Genomic DNA, 21,512 nt, shown 5'->3' on the forward strand with positions numbered 1-21,512 from the left:
AACTGGAAAACTCAGTGGGATCCAATTGCAGTCTTTAATGAAAGAACATCAGAACAGGCAAGGGTCAGGCAACAGCAAAACAGGGAGATCAGAGAATAAACACAGAGAGTGGTCAGGTCACAGGCAGAAGTTCAGTTCAGGGCAGGCAACAAACAGGCAGAAACGAGAAATTTGGGCACTAGTAAGGACAGTATAAGGATTCATGGCTCACTACACTTGGGACACTGATGACTCTATTTCCGGCGATGTGACATTGTACAACATCATACTGAGAGCTGATATCTTTCTGACATTACTTGTAATGTTATTTAAAGTAGCCTACATTATGATAAATAGTTAGTTTTTATATATCGTTGCTTCGAACTTCAAAAGACTTTCATCCATCCGCCAACACACCATTGGCCGCCCCAAAATCTATCCAGGCACGAGAAGACCGCCAGCCAAGCAACGGACCCGGGAAACCCCCTTTTACGCAGACAAGGACAAGCAAGAAGCACTCCAGACTCTTAACTGAACTGGTGCATTGATATAAAATTGAATAACCCGCCTAAGAAACGATAGAAGGGTTAAATTAACGATTGAAGGTTCGTTCAGGTCATGTCTTATAAGTGCATATAGAAACTTGGGATTTCACCATCTCACTCTTAAAACTCATTCTTTCCTCACTCTCTTTCTTTCTGCAACTCGTATGAATGTGTGTGTGCGTGTGATTGTGTTAGATATTAGTTTTATGTGTTAGAATAATCAAGAAAGTCTTGTTTATATTTTAAAGATAATTGTTCTTGTGTTATGTGCTTACAGATTTAATGTCTTAAACTGCTGATCTAAGTTACCTTGCTAATAAATAGTGTTTCACTATAGTTGGGATATTTATATCCGCTGCAGGTTATAGTTCACAGGAGCTCAGCAGGGGCTCCAGTGCGTCATCGAGCCCTGTTTTAGCCCCGCCCAAAAAATCCGGAAAATAGCAATGGTGAAAAACTGTTTAACGGTCTAACTCCACAATTCAGTATTTCACAGTTCACAGTCTTTGTAATATGTTTTAGCAATACATTTCTAACATTTATAATGGGTTTATAATTTTTTTTTAGAATTGCCTTTACAGGGACTTTAATGAAATAATATATATTGAATTCTCTATCGTAGTGTTTACTGACCAGCAAAAAATAAACATATTATAATTCAATAATGACTGACTTGTTGAAAACTGAAAGAAAAGGACCAGTGAGATACATGTGTGGACCAAGAACCATGCAATACGTCATTTGAAAGTGAAATGATTCAGGTTTTGACAACCTAATTGCTAAGTGAAAATTGTAAATAGCACCTTAAGATTTTTTTATTTTTTTTTATTCCTAAAAGTCAATATTCAGTTAAAGATCTTCATGTATGAAGTGCATCCACAAAATATTTAAGGATATTAGTGTGAAGAAATATATATAAGTTGCTATTATAATGACACCTAAAAAAAAAGTAACTGATGCCACTTTATAAATAAGCTAGTCATGATTAATTTGTTACATACAATTATTTTCAATATTTTCCAAAAGTACAGTTTGTTTATGTGTAAAACTTTTTTAATGAGGGAAAATTTAGTTGGTAAACCTTTAAATGTCACGGGTGGTGTATGGCAGGAAGCACGAGGAGACGAGGAATTCCAATAAACAATAAACTTTACTATAAATCAAAACAGGTACAGGCAGACAGAGCGGATGCAAACACCAGTTAACATTGACGAGAACCGACAAAGACAGACTGAACAGAGAGAACTAAATACAGATACAAACGACCACTAACGAGGTGAGGACAGGTGACACAGATGATTAAGACGATGAACAGGTGGATGATTGAGGGAGTGAATTCAGGTGTGGAGACAAGAGGACGCTGGGAAGTGTAGTGAAGATGACGAAGACAGAAAGGTGCAGACGATGACTGTGACATTACTCCCCCCCTCCCGGTAGGCGTGACCTCACGCCTTAGAACAGGGGTGGGAGGGTGGGCATCCTGGAGTCCGTAACGGGAAGGCGGACTGGGTGCAGGAGGATGGACTCCAGGATGGATCAGGCGGCCATGGCGGAGCAGGACGTGGGCGTGGCCAGGGTGGAGCAGGACGTGGCCAGGGCGGAGCAGACGAACCCTCGGGCGTCCAGGGTGGTGAGGACCCTTCGGGCAGCCATGGTGGAGAGGACCCTTCGGGTGGCCATGGCGGAGAGGACCCGTCGGGTGGCCATGGTGGTGAGGACCCTTCGGGTGGCCATAGTGGTGAGGACCCTTCGGGCGGCCATGGCGGTGACCTATGGCCCCCCCCAAAAAAATTCTTGGGGAGAGTGACTGGATGAGGGACAGGCTCTGTGACAGGCTGGGCAGATGTGCCGTAAACCACCCTTAGGCGGGGCAGACGGGACGTTAACAGTCTCTGGCTGGGCAGACGGGACGTTAACAGTCTCTGGCTGGGCAGACGGGACGTTAACAGTCTCTGGCTGGGCAGACGGGACGTTAACAGTCTCTGGCTGGGCAGACGGGACGTTAACAGTCTCTGGCTGGGCAGACGGGACGTTAACAGTCTCTGGCTGGGCAGACGGGACGTTAACAGTCTCTGGCTGGGCAGACGGGACGTTAACAGTCTCTGGCTGGGCAGACGGGACGTGAACAGTCTCTGGCTGGGCAGACGGGACGTGAACAGTCTCTGGCTGGGCAGACGGGACGTTAACAGTCTCTGGCTGGGCAGACGGGACGTTAACAGTCTCTGGCTGGGCAAGCGGAGAGGGCTCTTTGCTGGACAGGACCAGTGGCGAAGGTTTTGAGCTGGGCGGAACCAGCGGTGAAGAGGGCTTTGAGCTGGGCGGAACCAGCGGTGAAGGAAGCTCAGGGCTGGACGGGACCAGCGCCGAAGGAAGCTCAGGGCTGGACGGAACCAGTGGCGAAGGAAGCTCAGGGCTGGACGGGACCAGCGGCAAAGGAAGCTCAGGGCTGGACGGGACCAGCGGCGAAGGAAGCTCAGGGCTGGACGGGACCAGCGTTTCAGGGAGCTTGGGGCTGGACTCATTGGCCAGAACTGATGTTCGTGTAGCCCACACATACAGGATCGCCGCAGACATTACAATCAACGCAGTGTCCTCTTGGATGTACTCACGTACGGTCTGTTCAGTCTCTAACGGGCAGGCGACGGGCTCAGGCTCTGGCGGGCAGGCGACGGGCTCAGGCTCTGGCGGGCAGGCGACGGGCTCAGGCTCTGGCGGGCAGGCGACGGGCTCTGTGCTGGATGGGACCACATGCACCTGGCTGAAGAGCGAACATGGACTGTGGACTGTGGATTGACGACCATGTCCCCCTCTACAACCTCCCCGAGTCCCAGAAAATCTGGCCAAGCGGGTTCCCACAAAACATTGCTTCCAGATCTCCATCTTCCTTTCTTTCTTTCTTTCTTTTCTTTTAGGTCGGTTCTTCTGTCACGGGTGGTGTATGGCAGGAAGCACGAGGAGACGAGGAATTCCAATAAACAATAAACTTTACTATAAATCAAAACAACAAACAGGTACAGGCAGACAGAGCGGATGCAAACACCAGTTAACATTGACAAGAACCGACAAAGACAGACTGAACAGAGAGAACTAAATACAGATACAAACGACCACTAACGAGGTGAGGACAGGTGACACAGATGATTAAGACGATGAACAGGTGGATGATTGAGGGAGTGAATTCAGGTGTGGAGACAAGAGGATGCTGGGCAGTGTAGTGAAGATGACGAAGACAGAAAGGTGCAGACGATGACTGTGACATTAAATACAAGTAAGTGAATAATACAAGAATAAATATTGATGAGTTTATTAACTAGTTAGTCACAATAGTTTTGTACATAATTAATGCATAAGGAACATTTATTAAACCTGTTATGCCATACGGTCAATAATTTTATTTACTGAAGAACTTCCTGAAGTTTCTGGGTCCTCAACGTGCGAGAACAGGTGTGGTCCTATTGTGGAATGTGAATATTGTTTCCAAAGATGATGATACACTAGAAAACTCTTTACTGGTAAAGTCATAAAATGAAAAATGAAGCAATGTAGAAGTTTTTATGTGAATGGTCAAAGGTGATTTTATGGATCGGAGCCTCACTCAACAGTATGCATCAGGTTAGTTTTAATACTGCTGTAGATGTTTACATTTTTTACATTTTATATCACATTTAATGAAGGTTATGAAGGTATGATTTATACTTTTTGTGTGTGTGATATGATACAATATTTTAAAGGCAGCCATGCCTTAATAATATAATTCCTCCATAATGGTTAATCATTTGCTTAGGTCTGATTGCATGACAACTTCTGTACACTGTGATAACAAGACATATATATGTCATCAGAGCCTAACAAGGATCCATTATCAAGGGATAGACTGGAGGTACCGAGACAGATTGAAGGTACCTTGAATGTTGAAGGTAAGAAATAAGGTCTATTGTATACATTCTATTCTATTATTTATGATACATTGCCTTAGCATAATAAATAATATAAATATAGCCTATAATATGGGCCTATTTATAAACATTTTGTAATATTTTTAACTCAATTCTGCTCACTTCTCTCTAAAGATTTGAATTCCTTTTTTTTCCTTCAATTTGTCTACTGGTTTAGTAAATTTTTTCCTCATGAATAAAAAGAAGTTTTTTTTTTTTTTACACAGCAAGCTTAACTAAATTGCTAATTTTTTTTATTCTTGACTCAGATGATCATGAAGTCATTAGTACCCACTGTGGCCCTGATCACACTAGTAGTGTCAAGGATGCAGGCTTTTGTGTCAGTCGGGGGTAACGGAAACACTCATGTGACCATTACTGGTTCTGCTGTGATGGCAAAGATCCAGGAGGTGTGTGAAGCAGTGGCTGAATCAGAAGGAAGAAAATTCAATCCAACGGTGAGTTTGTGTACAAGTAGGGGCATAAAAAGCAGTGCACTATAACCATACCATAGAAATTGTGCGATTCTTCTGAAGACAAACAATAGAATTTTTATTCAAAATGATGATAAATTGAATTGAAATGATTCCACTTTAACACAGGGCTCATCACCTGAAGAGCTGCTGCGTGCGTGTCTGGGCACGGCCACAGGTGAGGTTTCGGGTGCCAAGTTCCGTACGGCACTGAATCAGATCTACATGCAGAATGGATTTGTGGACCGTGATTTCATGGACAGTGCACCACACCACTTCAATAATGAGGCCTTCACTGAGGGGCGCAACCTCATCATTCAGGGAACTGCAGCCATAAAAGCGAATGTCCGCACTGACAACCTTCAATCTGCCAGAGAAACACTAGGGAGAGTGTGTCACACACTACAGGTGGGTGAGAGGGAGATACAGTCAGTGACTATGACAAGCATATTGCTACAAAATTGCTCAAGTACATGGTTTCACTCATTAACAATTTGTTAACACATTTATACAGTTATTATAAGAAATGCTTTTGTTTATGGCTGTCACATATGTTTCTTTAAAAGAAATGTTCTCTAGCAAATCAAAAAACTTAAGCTTTAAATATTAATATTATGTTAAACATCCAGTTAATAAAATTTGTCAACATTTGCTTATATTAAAGGAACGCACACACACAAACAGTCTCATTTCATATAGAACCATTAACAAAATAAACCATAAACTTGGTACAATTATTACAATTTATTATAAGAAATGCTTTTATGGTTGTGACAAGTTTCTCTAAAAGATGTGTTTTCAAGCTAAATTATAAAAAAAACATACGCTTAAATATAACGTAAGCTTTAATAGCATTAATATTATGTTACGCATTAATCTTAATTCTTTTTTTTTCAGGATTTTTACAGCCACAGTAACTGGGTTGAATTAGGCAACAAAAGTCCATATGCCAACCTCATCAGACCGGATCTCAACATTGAGAACATTGCAGGTAGATACAGCCAGTGGGTGTGATTTATGAGAGAGACTCATATGTGGAAATTAAATGTGATTACACCCTTCTTTCAGTGTTGACATGTCCAATGTTCATGTGTAATAGCTCTTAAAAATCAATTTTTAAAATGAAAACTAGAGATAAGTGAACAGATGACCTGGTGCATAACTGATAATAACAGGTTACACCAGAGAGTACATATCATGTATGAGATGAATCTATGTAGACTGTTCCTAAACAGCAAATAAGTAAATTAAGTGCATGTTTGTAGCTATGTTTCCATCCACACGTTTTTATCCGCATTAAGTGATATCGAATGAAAAATGCCTTATGGAAACAGTAAAATTCGATTGAATTTCATGAATATCGACTCAAATGAAATACGATCGGTCTCATCGAATTTTATCTTGATCGATATACGCCTTATGCGATAAACGCGGATGGAAACGTTATTATGGTGCGATCCATTTTGCCTAGTAAAACTTTGTTCGCAAATGTTGGCTTGAATGTTGTGCAATTCGATGAGAAAATGAATGGAAACACCTTAACATGTCTCAAATCAATTCGATATACCAATTTGATCGCAAAACAGCATGTGACGTCATTACCAGTGTTGTGCTAGTTACTAAGAAATAGTAACTAGTTACAGTTACTAGTTACTTCATTCAAAAAGTAACTCAATTACTTTGTTGATTACTTGCACCAAAAAGTAATGCGTTACTGTGAAAAGTAACTTTTTAGTTACTTTTTTAAAGAAAGTTCTTTAATGTTCCCATTAATGCCCTTTTATGCGTTATGGTCTATACAAACACAAAACTGACTTAAACAGAAAGTAATTTTTAAACACTATTTTATTTAAGTCAGACCAGCACAAACTGAATATATCACAAGGATTTCTGAAATAAATAACAAAACAAGCATGTGTAAAGCTAGTGATGTGTTTGCTTTCTCAACATTGATATGTTCATGCAGCTGACAGTAATACGTTTTTACTGCATGAATGAATATTTGAGCAATACAATTGTACCTTGATCATTCTTGTTAGTTCATAGTAGGCTAATTAACTAAGGTAATAACAGATACAATAACAATTTAAACTCAATTTCAAATGTATTAAGTAAATGTTGAAATTAAAAAACTAACAATGAATGATACTTCTACAACATTTATTAACCATATTTAATGCTAAAATTGTAATCTCATTGTAAAGTGTTACCATTTTATATGATTCAAGCTTATAGAAGATGGCCATATTTAAATATCTGCAAAGGCCAGAGCATTAAAATTACATAAATGTAGACCTATATATTACATGTATAGTCTTTCACTTTATTTGCTTAAATTTTAGAACACTTGATTAGGAAACTTGATGTCGCTGCATGAACATAGCATTGCAATCACGTCAGCTTTAAAAATACAACTTCGCCGGCTAATGAATGCATAACAGTGACCAGCTGGATATAAACTAATGCAAATAGATGGTAACAATTGCGACATAAAACATCTGGGTCAGGTCTGCGTGTGTTTTGGTCACATTGCTTTAATCGCTTGAGGTAAGTTAGCCGTTACTAATGTTATTCCTCTCAGACTCGACGGCAAGCTTCTGTTCTTTCTCTGTTGATGCAGCATCTAGACAAAATATTACTTTATAATGATATGGCAATGTGTACTTTAGTGTTCTGTATTCATACCGTTTCGCTGTCTGTGTTTTAAATGCGCATCTGAAGTGCTCAGCGCTCTCCGTGCAGCTTGTAATCTCCGTGCTCGCGCGGCCTCACGTGTTAACGTAAACAACTCAGCCAGTGAGTTTATGTGTCCTCTCGCTCTGTATAATGCTATCAGTCTCTTCAGTGATCTCGTACTGTGTAACAGCGCACACTTCTCAGCCGCTCCAGCAACTAATTAATTTAAAAAAGTAACGGACAACGCACCATATGGTAACGATAACGGAGTTACTTTATTTAAAAAGTAATGCGTTACAGTATTAGTTACTGTCAAAAGTAACTGCGTTACTGCCCAACACTGGTCATTACGCACAGGTTTTTATCCGCTTTAAAGCCGTTTGATGGAAACACACTTTCACCAGCTTTATTCGCATGAGTTTTTTTTACCGAACTTCAGATAATTCGATTGACAAGTGAATGGAAACATGGCTTGTGATTTATGTGTGTTGTATAATGCTGTATATGTATTTGTTCATGTGCAGACGTTGCAATGCCAACATGCAGTGACTGTGCCAGTGGTACATGTCCAAACCAGCTGCTGTCTGCTATTCTGAATGGGAAGTACCTCACTTCAGGATACATGGGCTTGTTCTCCTCTGACAAACCTCAAGGTGAGGAAACATACATAGGTTTATACCAGAAAACACGCATGGGCATATATACTGTAAAAATGTAAGGTGAAGTCAAAATGTATTATTAACTACTTCCACAGCTTTTTTAAGCTAACAGATTAATTTACAACAAACGTTGGTGTTTTATCAGCTTCTTAGAATGAGTGGTTTTAGGTTGTTATGTGTAAGCAACTGACAAATATTGCTGTGCAGGTAAACCTCACTCCCCTGATCTCAAGAGGCGCACTAGCAACTGACACTAGAGACTGCGGTCTTTAATGTCTTTGTTAGTGTACCTGCCTTCCATAAGGCGTTCCATAGGGTTACATAAGCAGAGGCTGTATTAACCAAAACATTTCTAACTTTTACCAAATTTGATAAAACCTCAACAGATAATTCAAAATGTCTTTGACAGATAAAAAATAAGATATCATCTGCATTTCCCCACTTAAGAAACATTTTAAAAAATTAGAGAAATACGTTTAAAAATATTCTTAAGTGTCACAATTTCATTGTTTGTCTTTTATGCGTGTGTGAAAGGTAAATGTAGCCATGGTGGGGAGACTGATCTCAGCAGTACCCAGAATCCTCGAGGTGGGATCAGTAAAGATGAACGCCGTTCCCATAATGCTGATCTACACAATAATGCTGTGAACCTGGCATCTGAAGCCACCCTGGAGCTGCTGGAGGACATACGTGGAGCTGTAGGGAACAAGGACTACCTTCGGTATGGGGATAAATTCCTTATATATCCTTAGACAAACTTTCTTAAACATTTAAGAGATATTATTACTGGCAAAGCTGGGAGCAAAATGTCATGTTGTCTTAACAACCTGTTTTCTACACTACAATACTTTTACAATTACAATGATGATTTCTGGTGGATCATGTGACACTAAAGACTGGACTAGTGGCTGCTGAAAAATCAGCATTGCTACAGCAATAAATTACATTTTAAAATATATTCAAACAGAAAACAGTCATTTAAAATGTTATACTATTTCAAAATAGTGCTGTATTTAGTGTATTTTTGATCAAATAAATCTAGCCTTGGTGAGGATATGGATAAGATCGACCACAAACTTTTGAATGGTAGTCCATGTGGCATTCCTAATTTGTATGTCTACATAATGGTATATCACTATAAATGTAATGTGAATGCATTAATGTTCACATTTAAAATCCATTAACCAGAATAATAATTGTTTCCTCCATCAGACTGATGGGTATTGCACGATCTGCAGTGCTGGCTTTTGTAATTGACACCACAGGCAGTATGTCGGACGACATTGCAGAAGCCAAGAGAGTCGCCTTCAACATCATTGACAGTAAGAAAGGAACTCAAGATGAACCATCTGAATATATTCTGGTGCCGTTTAATGATCCAGGTGAGTGCAAAAAGGGTTTACATTAAGCATTGAAAGCATTAAGCATTAAAAATAAACCTTTTTAATTAAACTAAACTGTTTTATTGAAACTTTTCATTATTGAGTGCAATTTATAGTGTGCAATTTTGTGTTCAAAATTGACAGAATTTATATAATAAGCGAGTACATCATGAATCCATTTTCCAAACCATGTTTTTGTCTTATTCTGAATCACTATGGAACACCTATAATAAGTGTTTAAATGTGGACTATTTTAGACCGGTCTTTTTTTACTATTTTTTTTTACAGATACTATTTGTATGAATTTTGTGTGTATTTGCAGGTTTTGGACCACTAATAAGAACCACAGACCCAGATATAATGAAGTCAGAGATCTCTAAACTCTATGCCCATGATGGCGGAGACCTCCCAGAAATGTGCCTGTCAGGACTTCAGGTACTGTGTTGTGTGGCCTTTCAGCCAATCAGCTCAATCGTCATATCTGATTAGCAACCACAAAAGTCTCTAGTTAGAACTAATAATTATTAGAATATTAAATATTATAAAGAATATTATAGAGAATCTGTGAACCTTCATCCACAACTAAATTGACTGTATTAAGATCCATTCTAAGTTTGGTCAAAACACCAGCAGGAACATTGCAAGGAATCAGTTTTAATTGACCACTCTGGTTCTTCTCCTTTCTAACCTTCTGTCTCTCCCGCAGTTGGCTCTGACAGGCGCTCCCTCCTCCTCGCATATATATGTGTTCACCGACGCTCCACCAAAGGATACATACCTGGAGAAAACCATCACCGCCCTCATCCGCAGCACCAAGTCTACGGTAAACTGTCCATCGTTGTTTCACTTTCAGTTTTTGCCATCAACATTTTCACCAGGCCTCAATTAGTTTCCCACTTTCCCACTCTCCCCCTCTCTTTTCAGGTGAACGTCTTCATGACAACATCAAGGAGGAGGAGAAGGGCATTGAAGGCAGGGCCAGCTTTTCAGGTGTATTTTGACGTGGCCTTGGCCTCTGGAGGTCAAGCCATTGAGGTTCCCAAGTCCAGCCTCTCTCAAGCCACTGACATCATTGTTGATACCTCCACCTCAGCCCTGGTATGATCAGCATTTTATAGAAATATTATTTTGAAATTGTAAACATCTCACAAACAAAACAGTTATAACAGCCTAAGTTACTGGAATAAATTAATAAATGTTTGCACACTCTTTCTTCTCCTGTCAGGTGACAATTCTTCAGCGCTCCAGGGATCCAGGACGTGTGGAGAGTTTCTCCTTCCTACTGGATGAGTCTGTGTCCAACACTACTATCTATATCACAGGAAGTAGCCTCACATTCAACCTACGCAGCCCGACAGGTAAATTCAGAGGCACTTTAGGCAGTTTTAACAGTTTTAACAAATTTAACAATGAACTAATTGACATTACATTTATTTGACAATTTACAGGCCCCATTAGCTGTTAAATTAAGACAAGCTGTCAAACATTTAGAATTTCAGCTTTCCCAACAAATTTAGATTATCTTCATTTCATCTTAGTCCAGGATAAGTCATAGTGTCATGCAAGTTTTACCAGGCTGCAAACAACTCTAAACATAAAATCTGTAACAGAAGATGAAATGAAAATCTGGTTTAGTCTCACTGACTATATATTCTCTCCTAATGTTAAGGACGGCAATAGCTAGTAAAATCTAGAAAACTCTGAAAACTTAATTAAAACTAACAATGTTAGAGTGAAATGTTAGAAGTTATTGAAAAATTAAATAGAAATAAAAACTAAATAAAAATGTAAAATATAGAATAAATAGATAAATATAAATAGAATAACTTGTGAATTGATTATATTATATTGTGCTGTACTCACTTGATTGATTGTCGATTGTTATTATGCACAGCTTCAATATAAGATAAAAGTAAGTTCCTTCACTATTATCTAATGGGATGCACTTGCTTCCAGGTGTCTCTCAATCTAACACTGTTTCCAACGGACCTCTGGGAACAATTCATAAAGTAGGTAACCTGCAACGGATCCAATTAAATGAAACTGAGATGGGCCTGTGGCACATTGACATGACGACAACTCAGTCCTACACCATAAAAGTGATTGGTGAGCCATCATGTACACATTTAATAAACTAATGCAAAACAAAAGACTGTAGTCTTTGCTAACCTGTATTTAGGCCTTTGTAATGTAGACAGTAAAAAAAGTATTTAAAATGAAAAGAATCTGCATTCTTCAGGTCAGAGTGCGATTACATTCATCTATGACTTTGTGGAGGAATTCAAAGGACCTCATCCTGGATATGCGGTCATTGATGGGCGGCCGTCAGCAGGTTTGAACCACTGTTGTATTCAACTATGACTCAATTCTTATACAATTATTTGAATGGCAGTGTTAAAAGATTATTGGCTTATATTTCAGGTTTACCGGCTAAGCTGCTACTAACACTGACTGGAGAGAAAGGTCCAGAGGTTCTAGAGGTGCATGAGGTCGCTCTCATGGAGGTGTCTGGGGTCAAAGTGTCTAATGGAACCATAGAGAAAATGGGTGGTGGAGATTTCCTAGTTACTGTGAAAGAAGTGCCAGAAGGAGAGTTTGTGGTCTTGCTAAAAGGAAAAGACAAGACCTTCTCCAGCCTGTTCCAGAGGCAGACCACCACACAGATGTCTCAGTCCAAAGTCACTGTCAAGGTACAAACTGCATTCTTTTTTGGAACATGACACTCATTTTTGAAACTATTATTTGATCTATTATGACATTTCTTCTGTTCCAAAACTTAGTGAGCTGTACCAAAAGGTAGACACAGTATCTTCAGATATGCTGCCTCCTAAGATAACTCTTTTCATCTAGATTTGAAGGAATTATTGCATATATTCTTCACAGAGAATAGCATGACATTCCCCGAATGCATTGCACTAAGTTCAGTGAAAAAAATAAATCCAATAAATCCATGGTGGATGAGTGGAAAAGACTGGGTTGCATTCACTAATAATTGCGTGGATTTTTCACGTTTGTAATCTTTTATCTAAATAACTTATCAAAATAACATCTCTTTTCTTCTCTGAAGATGTGTTTACTGGCGTGAGAGATCATAGCTATAGCAAACCACAAACATCCACAGATTCGATCAATTCCCGATGGACAAAATCAAGTCCCGCCCTACATTTGTTCTTGTTTGAAAAGCCATTTTACTCGGATATACATCACAATAGGGAAGAAAAGACTATTGCAACTTGTGTTTCATACCAACTTTAAAGGGTTGTTCACCCAAAAATTAAAATTCTGTCAGTATTTAGTATTTACTCACCCTCATGTTGTTCCAACCCCGTAAGACCTTCGTTCATTTTCGGAACACGTATTAAGATATTTTTGATGAAATCTGACAGCTGGATCACTCCTCCATACTAGTCCATAGGCTTCTTCAGGGATTGAACTTGCCGGCCTCGAAAAGTTATTAAAGACATCGTTAAAATAGTCCAAGTGACTACAGTGGCTCAATCTTAAGTTTATCAAGCGACGAGAATCCTTTTTGTGCGCAAAAACAAACAAAAATAACGACTTTATTTCAACTATTCATGTCCTTCTCTTTGGGCCTCTAGTCAGTTAACGTAGTGTGATTCCGTAGAGCTACGTCACACGTAGGCTCACTATTGGCCGACACTGGTCATGTGCGTGATGCGTGTGACGTACAACAACAGAAGCTTACGCTATTACACTAGTGAACTGACTCGAGGCCCAAAGAGATGGACATGAATAGTTGAAATAAAGTCGTTATTTTTGTTTGTTTTTGCGCACAAAAAGTATTCTCGTCGCTTGATAAACTTAAGATTGAGCCACTGTAGTCACTTGGACTATTTTAACAATGTCTTTAATAACTTTTCGAGGCCGGCAAGTTCAATCCCTGAAGAAGCCTATGGAGGAGTGATCCAGCTCTCAGATTTCATCAAAAATATCTTAATTCGTGTTCCGAAGATGAACGAAGGTCTTACGGGGTTGGAACAACATGAGGATGAGTAATTACTGACAGAATTTTAATTTTTGGGTGAACTATCCCTTTAATAACTGTTTTGTTAGCTTAGCAACATGCTAACATACAAAAATCTATTGAAATATCTATTGTGGTCGAGTCTCTCGTGTGGAAATCGGTCACTTCTAAGGTTCCATAAAAGTTAGAATACTTCCTTTAGAAGGCAGTACTCTAGTTGTTTGAACACATCTATTTTAATTATAATGCTATTTTCTGGAATTTAATATCTTTTGTTTTACCTCTCCCTCTATAGGCAATAGCGGACAGCTCCATGCTACCAGGACAAGTATTTAAACTAAATTTTACTGTTACAACCAATGGATCAAGCGGTACCTACACAATTCGTGCAAGGAATGACAAAACCATCCCTATGACACATCCATTAACGTAATTTCTCCACTTACTTATCAAATCACTCAGTGATGATTGATGCACAAGTTTTTATAGCTTTTCTTATCAAGAGCAAAACTCTGATCCACAGTCATGTTTCTTTGTCATCGCAGGCTCAATCTGGAGAGTGGCGGCAGTGCTCAAGGGACAGTGTCTCTCACTCCTCCTGCAGATACGGTCTCAGGCACAGATGTTACGCTAACCATCGAGGCAGAGGGACCTGGAGGAAGTGATTCTAACTATGCTGTCATTCGCCTTTCTGTTCTCTCCAAGGTAACCTCACATGCTTTCAGAAAAAAATGTGTTGTTCCCAACAAACAACAAGCCACATGAGTCATTTCAGTCAAATTCTCTACTGATTTTGCAGTAGTGGTAGCCCAACACTAAATACAACATTGTTGTGTACAAAAGCAAACAAAAAAGTTCTTAATATCAAACAATTATATTTATTAGGCCCACCAAAATTCTAAATTATTAACTTGACAGAATGAATAGGAATAGGAAAAATTTAGATCTCTAAATGTGTACATTTCAATGGCTGCCAATAATTATCCACACAAAACAAATTGGTTTGGTTGACCTATATTGAATATATCGTTCAAGTTTGAACAGTATGATATTTTTTAAAAAGAAATTAATTCTTTTATTTAGCAAGGTAGCGTTAAATTGATCAAAAGTGAAAATGTTTTTTTTTACATTGTAACAAAATATTTCTATTTCAAAATAACAGTGTTCTTTGCTAAACTTTTCATCAAAGAATCCACAAAAATAATAAGCAGCACATCTGTTTTCAACATTGATAATAAGAAATGGGTCTTGAGCACCCTATCAGCATAATAGAATGATTCCTGAAGGATCTATAATATTATGCAGAGTTATGCTTCAGTAAGCTGTTGTTTTAACTCTTCCTTCACTGTTCCGTCCAGGTGACTGACTTGACACCTCCAAAATGTGAAATTGTCGATGTACAGGGTACTTGCTACGCCTCCTCTTGCAGCTCATCAAACTGGGAACTGTCTGTCAACATCACAGACGGTAAAGGCACAGGCATTGAGAGCATTTCCATCCAGCAAGGCAGTGGAAATTTAACCCAGAAGGAAGAGGAAGACACTGTGATGGGTCTATATGAGGCCTCCTGTTGTTCAACTTCTGTGACTTTATCCGCAGTTGACAAGGTTGGGAACGTAGGCAGGTGCAGTTACACCATGAAGTCTAGCGCAGGCTCTCGCCTCATCAGCATGTCCCTCCCGCTGTGGACATCTCTGCTTTTCTATGTTTTTCTACGTGACGCATTTCCTCTGTAATGATATGGAGTACATCAACCAAATACACAATCATCCTATCATTCTCTTTCTCATCCCATCCATCTGTAAAAATATTTTTATAAAGCTTTCTCAGAGCTGTAAAATAATGTAAGGCAAAGCATTTCATCCCAAACATTCCATTATCGGCATTTCCAAATATGCAGGACGACTAATGAAGAACCATGCTGCTTATTCAGAACCTAAGAAAAACTTCAAAGATAGACTGAATTTTTATGTGACCTCATCTGACAGGTAGAACAATAAATGAGAAATCATGAAAGTCTTTGTCTTATTAACATGGATTTAATTCTTGAAGCTATTACTTTTTTTCTGCTCAAATATAGGAGGACAATCTTTATTTTAGTATATTTTGTGTTTAAATGTTATAAGGTATTTTGAACATCAATTTAATTTGACAAATATCTGCAATGAATTATATGCACAAAAAGGTTTGAATGTTTAAAATTGAACAGTTTATCCTTGGATTTGAATTTGCAAATCGTCATTTGTGTGTGAATCACCTTGGATTTGAGTGTGTGTATTTTTGAGACTTTCATGGCAGTGCTCTTCTCCCACTCGGGTCAGTCGTACTCTTTGGCCAATCAGATTTAAAGGGGTCATATAATGGTACATGCACTTTTACAAGTTGATTGTACTGAAATGTGTGTTGGCAGTGCCTGTACACAATCATCATATAATGATAAAAATCCATCCAGTGTTTTTGTTTTAATCTCCTTATATGTTTTCCCCTGCCTCAAATCAAGCCGTTCGACCGTGTGACGTCACACGGTCGGAAGCCCCTCCCACGATTGTTGATTGACAGGCGCGTTTCAACACAGACCCGCCCTCGCTCGTCCTGTCAATCATAGTCCGCGCGGACCGGCGCGGTCATTGTTGATATGCTGGAGCACTGTCTATGAGCAGAATGGCATCTAAGCGATTGTGGTGTTCTGTTCTTGGGTGCAATAACGAACACAGCAGTCATTTTAATGTTCCTAAATCCGAACCGCTGAAGACGCAGTGGCTGAGTTTTGTTTTTGAAGGGAATATTCCCCACGAGCAACGTCAATGCTCTCATGTTTGCCGAATCATTTCTCAGTGGACTGCTTTATAAACGAGGATCAGTGTAAAGCTGGTTTTGCTGAGAAGCTGCACCTGAATAAAGGATCGGAACCTATTCGTGTTACTGCTGAACCTTCAGAAGAACTAAAGTGAGTGTAACGTTTTATTAATCTTTATATTAATCTTTATATTAATCTTTGCAAATCGCCAGCTGCACGCTTCACGATGAATGCGTCGGTTTACACTCAGGGTACATTACAGCATGTTTTCTATGTACAACGTTCTCAATATAATTCATAATCCCACGTTTATAATGAACAACGCGTTATGGTTATTGTGTTATTGTGTTACAAACGGTGTATGCGCAGAACAGAGAGGCGGGGTGAGCAAAGCTCATTATCATTTAAAGTCATATGCACTGAAACGGCGTGCTGAAAACAGAGCTGTTTTTGACCAGGTAAAATAAGTGTTTTCTTACAATACTAATGAGAATTTTTAATTAAAGTATATTAAAAACTTTTAATTTAGACCCTAAAGAATCATATTAGCTTGTACAAAAATGGCATTATATGACCCCTTTAAGCTTAATCATAAAGCCGACATATGTCCGACTTCATACAGCGCTGCGCAGACCGATCGGCGGCTGACTTGAAGCAGTGCATGCCGGTTAGAAATTTTGTCCGACTTGAGACAGCGCAGACACCACGTGACTGGCGAATACCATCAAAAAGTACCGTGAGAGCATTCCAAAGCAGCCAGCTGGTTCCCTGAGAGGAGGGAACGAGACATTACGTAAACTGCCGTGTGAAAAGCCTTCAGCCTCATTGCTCTCGTTCAGTCGAAAGATTCTGAGGTTTTTGGCTATTTGCAAGCAAAAGAGTTATTCAAATCAGGCTTCAGCATTTCGAGGAAAATGAATTTCCCCATCCGTAATGTCTCGTTCCCTCCTCTCAGGGAACTACGGTTACGTGAGTAACCAGAGACGTTTTATTTAGTTCTTTTTGATTTATTAGGTTTCTTTTATGTGTTTATATGGAAGGGCCTTACTTAAATAAAACTGCTGTGTAAAAGCGTTTATATATCAGAATCCTGACTGCTGGTTCATTTTATACATGATTTACCTGTTAGCTCTTTAAGTGGGCAGGGTTACAATCCATTCTTTTAAATTAATCTGCTGCGATGTCCATTCATCCATTATTCACGACCAAGAAAGGAAGCTACTAGTTTTTTTTATCAGTTTTATTTTGATAAACATATAACATCGTGACTAGCCTACATTAAAAGAGCATTTGTGAGCATTAGTGGAACTGAAGGTGTGAGAATAAACATGAAACACGTGATCGTGTCATGTGGTGAATCCTGCCAATCGTGGAACAGCTGTGTCATAATCAGAGCTCATGGGAAGATGCACAGAATGAACTATGGTTACTTGAGTAACCAGAGACGTTCCCTTATCGAGTCGGTCCCTCGACATTACGTATGGGGAACATATAAAACCCCCGCCGTGTGGAAAAACTGGCCGGCCCAACTCACTGTAAGCACAAGCACTAGCCTCAGACATGCGCTTTAGCTTCAGGTCGGGTACCGGACCTGGTTGAAACACTGATGCACTCTTGGCACAGAGCCAACTCGGCGCCCACACCAACGGGGGAAAATGCAGCAATATGTTGGTGCTTGAGAATACTGCTGGCTTATGAACGCAGGCATAATAAAAAAGGCCACAATAGAGTTAATGTGTATTATTATCAAAGGTAACTCGCTGTCTATACGACCTGGTTGAAACCATGGTTAGAAAAACGCGCCAGATGGGGCGTGTCCTCAGACGACTTAGTCACCCAATGGCTGCTCAGGCCTCTCCTCCTGCACTGACAGAACGTGTGGTGCGAACGAGGGAATGTCCAAGTTATAAAATCTTGCAAACGTGTTGTGAGATGACCAGCCCCCTGCGAGACAAATGTCCTGAATAGACATGCCTTTCGCCCAAGGCCATGACGACGCCAAGCTCCTAGTGGAGTGGGCGCGCACCCCTATTTGGCAATCGGTTCCTCGGGAAGCATAAGCTAGTCGCACGGCTTCAGAACAGTCCAGAACTCGTGGTCGTAAACAGGCTGAGGTCGAGGCAGGCAGCAAACGTTCGTACACAGAGTCCAGAGAACAGGCAAAGATCAGGGAACCAGGAAAACCAGGGATACTAGAAAATGCTCAGGAATGCTTGGACATGTCTGCAGGGCAAAACAAGACTTAGCTAGCTTACGCTACGGGAAAGATTCATCTTTTCTGAGAATTTGAAGCCCAAAAATTATCCTATAATTTTGTATCCATTGTCAACGCAGTTCAGCTGCAGCAGACCATGAGCGGGCTAGCTAGCAGCTCATTGGTTCGCTCACAGAGAACTGCTTAAGCCTATGAGGAGACGCGAATGAACTCTCGGCCAATGAGAGTCTGACCTGCTCTCATTGCGTCAGAGCCCGCCGAAACGGGCGTGGTCAGAGAGTATAAATTAGCGTCCCCAGGCTGTAAACTCTGGTTTTCATAGAATGAAGCGAGAACGCTAGGAGCACAAGCACAGCCAGGAACGCAATACTCGTTCCCTCATCTAGAGAGAACCGAGGTTACGTTAGGTAACCGATTCGTTCTCTTACGAGAGGTTCTCTCGTATTGCGTAAGCTAGCTTACGCTACGGGAACACCTGGTCAACGCCGTGCGTGCTAAGCATCCACTATGAGTCCCAGGGGAGACCCCGGGGAACCCTTATGAGTGGGAATAATTATATGTACCTGTGACAAATGCCAGCAGAGCGGGCCGGAGACTGTGTAGTACATAAGCACATGATAGAGAGGGACAGAGCGAAACCGGTCTGTGTGAAATGACTCCCTATAGTGCAGCTCAACCAGAAGAGCTGTAACCTACTAGACTGCTAGTAGTTTAGCCTGCAAGGCGGGAACTTCCAGATTGTAAAATCTGACAAAGGTGGAGGGGGAAGCCCATCCCGCTGCCACACAAATGTCATGAATGGAAATTCCGCTGGACCATGCCCACGATGAGGCCATGCCTCTAGTGGAATGAGCCCTGATGCCCAGAGGGCATGGCAGGTCTTTTGATGCGTATGCGGCTGCAATGGCATCAACTATCCATCTGGATAGAGTCTGTTTCGAGGCGGCCAACCCCTTGGTGCGCCCACCGAACGAAACAAAAAGCTGCTCGGATCGTCTGACCGGAGCAGTGCGAGTAATGTATAATCTCAGGGCCCTGACCGGACACAGGAGATTAGAGTCAGATTCGCTATCGGATGCAGGCAGAGCCGATAGGGAAATAACTTGTGCCCTGAACGGGGTACCAATCGCTTTTGGGACATAACCATGTCTAGGTTTGAGAACGACTAAGGAGTCATTGGGCCCAAACTCGAGACAGGAAGCGCTAATGGACAGCGCGTGAAGGTCTCCCACACGTTTTACTGACGCGAGCGCGAGCAGAAAAACTGTTTTGAGCGAAAGGTATTTGAGGTCCACGGTGTTTAGCGGTTCGAATGGAGGGGCTTTCATAGCTTCGAGAACTATGGAAAGGTCCCAAATCGGCACCGAAGGGGGGCGTGGGGGGTTCATCCTTCTAGCTCCTCTGAGGAAGCGGATGACCAAGCCATCTTTGCCCAGTGACTGGCCGCGCCGGGGTTCAACGAACGCTGCGACGGCTGCCACATACACCTTGAGAGTGGACTGGGACCTGCCCTTGTCCAACATCTCTTGGAGAAAAACTAGCAAGGAAGGAACCTCGCATAACCGTGGGTCCAAGTTTTTGTCGGTGCACCATTTAGAAAACACAGAACATTTAGACGAATAGAGCCTTCTAGTAGAAGCCGCTCTAGCCTGTATGATCGTGTTTAACACTCCCTCTGGCAAAGCAACGGGTAGTTGTTGATCACCCACGCATGTAGCGCCCAGCGCTCTGGGTGGGAATGCCAGATCGTGCCGCGAGCTTGGGAGAGGAGATCTGCTCTGAATGGAATGGGCCACGGGGCTGTCTGTGACAGCTGAGTGAGCTCCGGAAACCAAGTCTGACCCTCCCAACGCGGGGCTATGAGGAGCACCGAGTGGCGTGTTTCCCTGATTCTCTGAAGCACCTGTGGTAGCAGAGTAAGCGGCGGGAATGCATAAAGCGGGCGGCTGGGCCAGGTCTGGGCTAGCGCGTCCTCGCTCTTTGAGAAAAACATTGGGCAGTGGGTGTTCTCTTCTGAGGGGAAGAGGTCCACCTCTGCTCTGCCGAATATTCGGCACAGCTTTTGGACTGTAAGAGTGTGCAGGGACAGACTGACTTGGACCGTCGTTCAGATGACCCGGCACGTGCGTCGCTCTGAGCGAGAGCAGGTGACACTGAGACCAAACTAAGATGCGTTCTGTCAGCCGGAAGAGATTCCTGGATCTGACTCCGCCCTGACGGTTTAGATAGGAGACCACGGCTATATTGTCCGAACGGATCAGCACGTGGTGACCGTGAATGCGCGGAAGAAAGCGCGTGAGCGCGTTCTCGACCGCCAGCATCTCCAAACAGTTTATGTGGAAGAGGCTCTCCTGAGCTGACCAGGGGCCGAAGGCCGGTGAGCCCTCGCAGACCGCACCCCAACCCGTGTTGGATGCGTCTGTCGAGATGACTTTTCGGCGAGAAAGGGTCCCCATGGAAAGCCCCGCTGAAACCATTCTGCCACAGTCCATGGCTGCAGAGCTGTGATACAGGTCTGCGTTACTTTTATCAGCTGGCGGCCCGTGGTCCACGCACGGTGAGACACACGGCTCTTCAACCAGAGCTGAAGCGGGCGCATGCGCATGCGCAGTAACCCCAGCTGGAGCACCGCGGAGGCTGAGGCCATGTAACCCGATGCCTTCTGAAAAGTTTTCAGAGGTGTGAGTCTGTACATCTGAAAAGATGCGGCGAGACGCTGAACACGGCGCGCGCGCTGTGTTGACAGACGAGCCGTCATCGTGACCGAGTCTAGCTCTATACCCAAGAAGGAGATAGTCTGACTGGGTTGTAGTGCGCTCTTTGTCCAGTTGACAGAGAGGCCCAAAGCTTTCAGGTGGTCGAGGAG

The 21,512-nt window shown here is 41.7% G+C and overlaps 1 protein-coding gene across 1 annotated transcript; it reads left to right on the forward strand.

Moving 5' to 3' along the window:
- Window positions 1-4,356: 4,356 nt before the first annotated feature.
- On the forward strand, window positions 4,357-15,385 carry vwa11 (von Willebrand factor A domain containing 11). Its single transcript, XM_056236869.1, has 17 exons — window positions 4,357-4,441; window positions 4,729-4,917; window positions 5,062-5,340; window positions 5,830-5,923; window positions 8,133-8,261; window positions 8,802-8,988; window positions 9,480-9,649; window positions 9,972-10,084; window positions 10,356-10,472; window positions 10,574-10,747; window positions 10,875-11,007; window positions 11,606-11,755; window positions 11,889-11,981; window positions 12,071-12,339; window positions 13,930-14,063; window positions 14,180-14,339; window positions 14,993-15,385. Exons 1-17 carry the CDS (start codon window positions 4,433-4,435, stop codon window positions 15,368-15,370), a joined length of 2,778 nt encoding a protein of 925 aa, XP_056092844.1. The 5' UTR covers window positions 4,357-4,432; the 3' UTR covers window positions 15,371-15,385.
- Window positions 15,386-21,512: the final 6,127 nt, after the last annotated feature.

The sequence above is a fragment of the Rhinichthys klamathensis genome, unplaced genomic scaffold (assembly GCF_029890125.1).
Source record: "Rhinichthys klamathensis goyatoka isolate OS25496 unplaced genomic scaffold, OSU_Roscu_1.1 h1tg000469l_1, whole genome shotgun sequence".
Taxonomy (NCBI): Eukaryota; Metazoa; Chordata; class Actinopteri; order Cypriniformes; family Leuciscidae; genus Rhinichthys; species Rhinichthys klamathensis.